Source organism: Taudactylus pleione, unplaced genomic scaffold, assembly GCF_031769625.1.
Source record: "Taudactylus pleione unplaced genomic scaffold, aTauple2 ptg000268l, whole genome shotgun sequence".
NCBI classification, from domain to species: domain Eukaryota; kingdom Metazoa; phylum Chordata; class Amphibia; order Anura; family Myobatrachidae; genus Taudactylus; species Taudactylus pleione.
This window is the reverse complement of record NW_028284670.1, coordinates 1070688-1076283: the sequence shown is the minus strand read 5'-3', so window position 1 is coordinate 1076283 and position 5596 is coordinate 1070688. Positions and strand designations below refer to the sequence as shown.

Sequence of the window (5596 nt, the reverse complement as noted above, 5' to 3'; positions counted from 1 at the left end):
TGGATGGCAGGAAATATAAACATCTCATTTGGCATAACAAAAAAAGTCAGGGATGGACAGTTCAGGAACCATTATGACAGTAGGTGGGACAAATTCCTAACTGCACTTTCCTATAGATGGTGTTAATTTCATTGAGAGTAATGGTGCAGTCTGGTGACACCAAAAATCCATTGGATTCACCATGTTGAGCCCAAACCGCTGATGATTTCAATCTGCTTCAGTCCCAGCAGAGTGGGGTTAAGGGCGAATTCGCAATTATTACGCCTTATGACTTGCACTTGATTGTGCCATGTTGGGCATTCCATCTCTACATGTAAACTAAAAGGAAATCATTTATATAGGGAATTTTTTTTATATGTTGGGGTTCTGAAGTTTGTGAAAGATGACAGCAAAATGTTAGTGGACACAAGAGTTCCCCAGATTTCTGTGCCTTGCACCCCTGTTGTACCCCTTTGCAGCATCTGAAGATTTGAAACTATCTAAGTGTTTGAAGGCCTAAATGTCACATGTAACTCATAGTATGAAAAAATGGGGTTAGCTAGTGACACAGATTAAGCAGATAGAAAGGACATTTATGACCATCGGTGGTTTCCACATGGATAAATAGTCGGTAATAGGAGGTATTACTGCCTTTGATGCACATGATAAACATTCTTCTGTGGTGACTGCTGGACAAGACCATTTATGAATATGTTGCATTCATTTTACATGAAATAATGTACAAGAACTGGACATCAGACACAGGTGTGTTCCTCCTTGGCTTTCAGGAGCTTCGTCATTTCCGCTTTGTCATTTTTGGGGTATTCCTTGTCATCTATATCTTAACAATATCTGTAAATGCTTTGATCATCGCACTGGTATATAAAACACATCACCTGCATTCACCAATGTACTTTTTCCTCTGCCACCTGTCACTATCTGATATAATATCGATGACTGATATAGTCCCCAATATGTTATACATTATATGGAAAGGAGGGAGCAATGTTTCTTTTGCAGGGTGCCTTGTCCAGTTTCAGGTCTATGGGGAGTCCATATGTATTGTGTGCATTCTCCTTGCTGTCATGTCCTATGACCGATTTTTGGCTATCTGCAGACCTTTGCACTACTCCTCAATTATGAACGTGACACTTCAAAGTAGACTGGCTGTTCTGACCTGGCTATCCGGCTTCATAATGACGCTCTTTGTAATCATCCAAATGTCTTTTTTGGAGTTCTGTGGCGATAATGTTATTGACCATTACCTCTGTGACTTTGACCCATTTGTAGGTCTATCATGCACTGATGCCACCGTGCTAAAAATACAAGTCATTATCTTCTCGGGTGTTTTGGTTGTACCCCCCTTTTTTTTCATCATTGTGACTTACTTCTACATTGGCCTCACCATCTTCAAGATCAATTCCACCTCTGGAAGACAAAAGGCCTTCTACACCTGTAGCTCTCACCTAGTCGTGGTCTGCGTTTACTATGGGTCACTGATGGCCATCTATTTATCATCCAGCTATGGTCAATCATTCAACGTAAACAAGTTCCTGTCCCTATTGAACACTGTGGGCACCCCATTGCTCAACCCCTTAATATACAGCTTGAGAAATATGGAAATCAAAAAAGCATTACAGCAGTTATTTGGTGTAGTAAGAAAAAACACACAATTTTACCCTTAAGACATAGAGTACATTCTGTTATAGGAGTAGTGACATCTAAGTACAGTAAAATGTAGAGAACAATCCAGAAGAATTATACAATTAATAGATGATGGTACAACAGATATTGTTGGTGTATAATGCCAGTAATGTGTTGTATTTCGCTGAATAAAATGATGATGATCATTACATTAAAAAGACAATATTAATATATTTTAGATTGTTTTTAACTTGGCATTTATTTTTTGCTTTCAATGTGTAATGATATGATGTCACAAAGCAGAACGTATACAGTAAATGCTATACAGTATAACTAAAAATAAAGTGAAAAATAAATGGAAGATAGAATATTAGCATATAAAGGTTTAGTAAGTACCTAAAGACTAAAATATGTGGATTCCATCAATAGCTGAACCATCTAAGTAGACAAAACTGGACAAGCCAGGGGTGGATTGGGCTGCCGGGATGCTGGGCTGGACACTTTCTATGCCTTTAGGGGTTGGTCTTACCTCCCCCACCCCACTGCGGCAGCCCAGCTGCCGCAATCATAGCTCAGCTCCTCCAATCAGGCAGCATTACAGCTTCTGATGTGCATGCTGGCAGCCGTCCTTCCCTCAACCACCCCACTGCTAGTCTAGCTGCCACGATCAGAGCTCAGCTCCGATCGGGCAGCGTTAAGCTTACAGACTTAAACAAAAATGGCCAACGGGGGAGCTACTGCACATACCCAGCCACTGCAGCTCCCCCATAAGCCTTTGATGAGCCTGTAAGTCACTACTGATGGATCTGCCTCCATGCAATTTGTAGCTCGCCTTGGCACCTCCAGGACCATCTCTATGCCATGCACTGCACACTGGCACTGCCTGCAACAACAAGCAGCAGGCATACAGTACACAGATAGCACAGAAGCAGCCTGCACACAGGAACCGGCAGAATGCAAATTCAGACTGTGACAGTCAGTAAGCAAAACATTTTATTTATACCAAACACGTCTGACTGCCTGAATATACATGTAATGGCAGGTTACGCAAGCCAAGCACCTATAGCAGCCCATTTTATTAGTTAGAAAATGTTCTTTAGGTGGAGAGATAAAGCCTGTAGTATCATTCTTTACAAAGCAATCTCTAGGTTCGGACCTCTACGGTTACCCTGCATCACTCTAGAGTGTTTTAGACCTTTTAGGTTAGGGTCAGTGATTATGAGGGGCCAGAATTTCTTCAGAGTCGTATTAATATCATTACTGGCGACATTAAAGGTATTAGCAAATATAATTTTTTGTTGTTGTTTAGGCTTATTTTTACATGAGACATGAAGGCACTCTTCTCTTGTTAGCTTTAAAGCCTTTTCTTTGGATTTTTGAAGATCTTTTAAGGAATTTGTGTTAAATCAAGTCCATTTGTGTAATAACCTCCAATTCATCGCTGACAATACGTCTAATGCGCATGAACTGGGAAAATGGCAACCCCTTCTTTAATGCCGTTGGATGAGGACTTGCAGCATAGAGAAAATTTTTCTGGTCTGTAGTTTTGGTGTAGAGGTTGGTTTCCAAAGTTGTGCCATTCCAGAAGATTTCCTCATCCAGAAAATTAATCCTATCACTGTGATGGTCAAAAGTAAATTTAATAGAATGATGCATTGTATTGATAATATTCATTGCTGCCACAAATTTGTCAAATGTTCCTGATCATATAACAAAAATATTGTCTATGTAACGAATGAAAAATTCCTTGTGTCTAGAAAAATTTTTATTTTTCAAAAATATAAGTTTCTCAATTTTGAGCATTTTACCAATAAGGTGTATTCGGGCGCTACTTAGGGATGTTGTTCTAAAAAGCAGCTGCTGTTAAATGGGAGAAGTCACCTCCACATACAGGTAGGTATCAAAAAGGAAAGCAAACAGCACTAATAACGCGTTTTGCTGCTGTTATAATGCAGCTTTATCAAAGGTAGCTTTCTCTCTGGCTTGGCTGGGTTTAAATACCCTCCTAAATGAACCATTCTATATGCATCTGATGTCAATTAGCCATCTAATTGCATACATCAAATGTATAAACATTTAAAAACAACAATATTTTGACTCAGGGGCTGACTTATCTATAATCCATTTATTTCAACAAGCACTAAGTATAAAAAGGAATTGTTTTAATAATACATCTTTAATATATATGCGATCATATGATCGCTAAATAGCGCCCATCATATATTTAAAAGGACTCACCTGTGGTAGCGACTGACGTCACTCCACCAGGTGGCTAAAATTAGAACACACATCTCCATAGCCCCTGTATACGGGCTTAGATTCGAAAGGGGATGACTCATTCAGCGTTACTCCTGCCAGGTATTTGTTCAAAAAACTTCCGGCTAATTGAAACGCATACGTCAGCATTTCATCTCCACTCAGCGTTACTCCTTCCGGGTAATTGTTCAAATAACTTCCGGCTAATTGAAACGCATACATCAGCGTATCATCTCCACAACTGACGTCAATCCACCGGATGGCTAAATCTGGAGCACACATCTCCATAAGCCCTAGTATACGGGCTTGAATACGGAAGGATATAACGTATTAAGCATTACATCTTCCGGGTTATTGACAATTGTTCAGTAAGCTTTCCACTAATTGGAACGCATACACCAGCGTTCCATCTTCTGTATGCGAGCTAAAGACAAAAGGGTTGGCGTGTTTTACTGTCATGGCAACCGGCCATAAAATATTAATTGGAAAGGAAAACAATCTTTCTTTCTCCAAATATAGATAGTTATTATAACATATATTTTATCTTAATCTTTAAAGGGAAAAGAAGATAGATATCTATGGTTGTATAAACCTAAAATAGTATTAGATGACCCTACTAAAACTGATCTTAGCAACAAAGCACACAGAGAACATTGGGGTCCATACAAATCTATTTGATTACTATATTGATACATGGCATCTATATACTTGGTAACCATTACTATCATGCAAGGTCTCACAATTCATATTAAACAATTTTAATGGTTGAACAAAGAAGAAATTATTTTGAAAAAAAATATAAATAAAATATAATAAAAATACAAAATTAATATGATAAATATTCCAAAGAAAATGAAAACTATAAGACATACATATATTACATGCATATTAAACATGGATTTATTACTCGTGAGGGTATTTTTTCTTATATTCTTTTACAAATCATATCACAGTGTTTAATTCAACTGACTCATTTAGACCTTCCAGAAAGATAGAATTAATTTTATACATCCAAAAGACTTCTTGTCTACATAGTCTCCTATATCGGTCTCCCCCATGTTTCGTTACTTGAATGGATTCCAAGCCTATTAGTTTTAGACATTTGGGATCCCCTTTATGATTTTCACTATAGTGTTTTGATACACTATGAGTTTGGACTAAAAAACATATTTTGAGGGGACGTGTGGTCCTACCTATATATTTTTTGTTGCATCCACAAATTAACATATATATGACATATGATGTGTCACAATTAATGACATTTTTAATAACATAAGGTTTTTCCCTTTCTAGATTGACTTTAAGGGTTCGATTTTGTACAAACTTACAAGTGATGCATCTATTCTTTCCACACTTATAGAATCCTTCTGGTCTTTTTGGAAGCCAATATGGTTCTTATGTTAAACAGTCTGATTTTTATTTTATAGGTTTCAAATGGCTTGGTTCCAACATATTTTTAAAAGACCTATTTTTCCAAAAAATTAAATACAGTTTCTATGGTAACAAATTTTCTAGTATATTTTCCTGTTTCAAAATATTATAGTTATTTTGGACAATTCTCTTAATTTCTGCACACTGATTATTGTATGTAGAAATAAATGCAAAATCCCCAATAGAGTCTACTTTTTTCTTTATTTTATTTTGGGTCAGATGATCCTCCCTATTTATATCTCGTACCTCTTCATATGCTTTTCTAATTAATGGTTCTGGATATCCA

At 37.3% G+C, this 5596-nt stretch overlaps 1 protein-coding gene across 1 annotated transcript; it reads left to right on the top strand.

The window, feature by feature from the left end:
• Positions 1-716: 716 nt before the first annotated feature.
• LOC148513816 (olfactory receptor 6B1-like) lies at positions 717-1664 on the top strand. The gene has a single exon (XM_088481251.1). The coding sequence runs from the start codon at positions 717-719 to the stop codon at positions 1662-1664; it is 948 nt and encodes a 315-aa protein (XP_088337377.1).
• The last annotated feature ends 3932 nt before the right edge of the window (positions 1665-5596 follow it).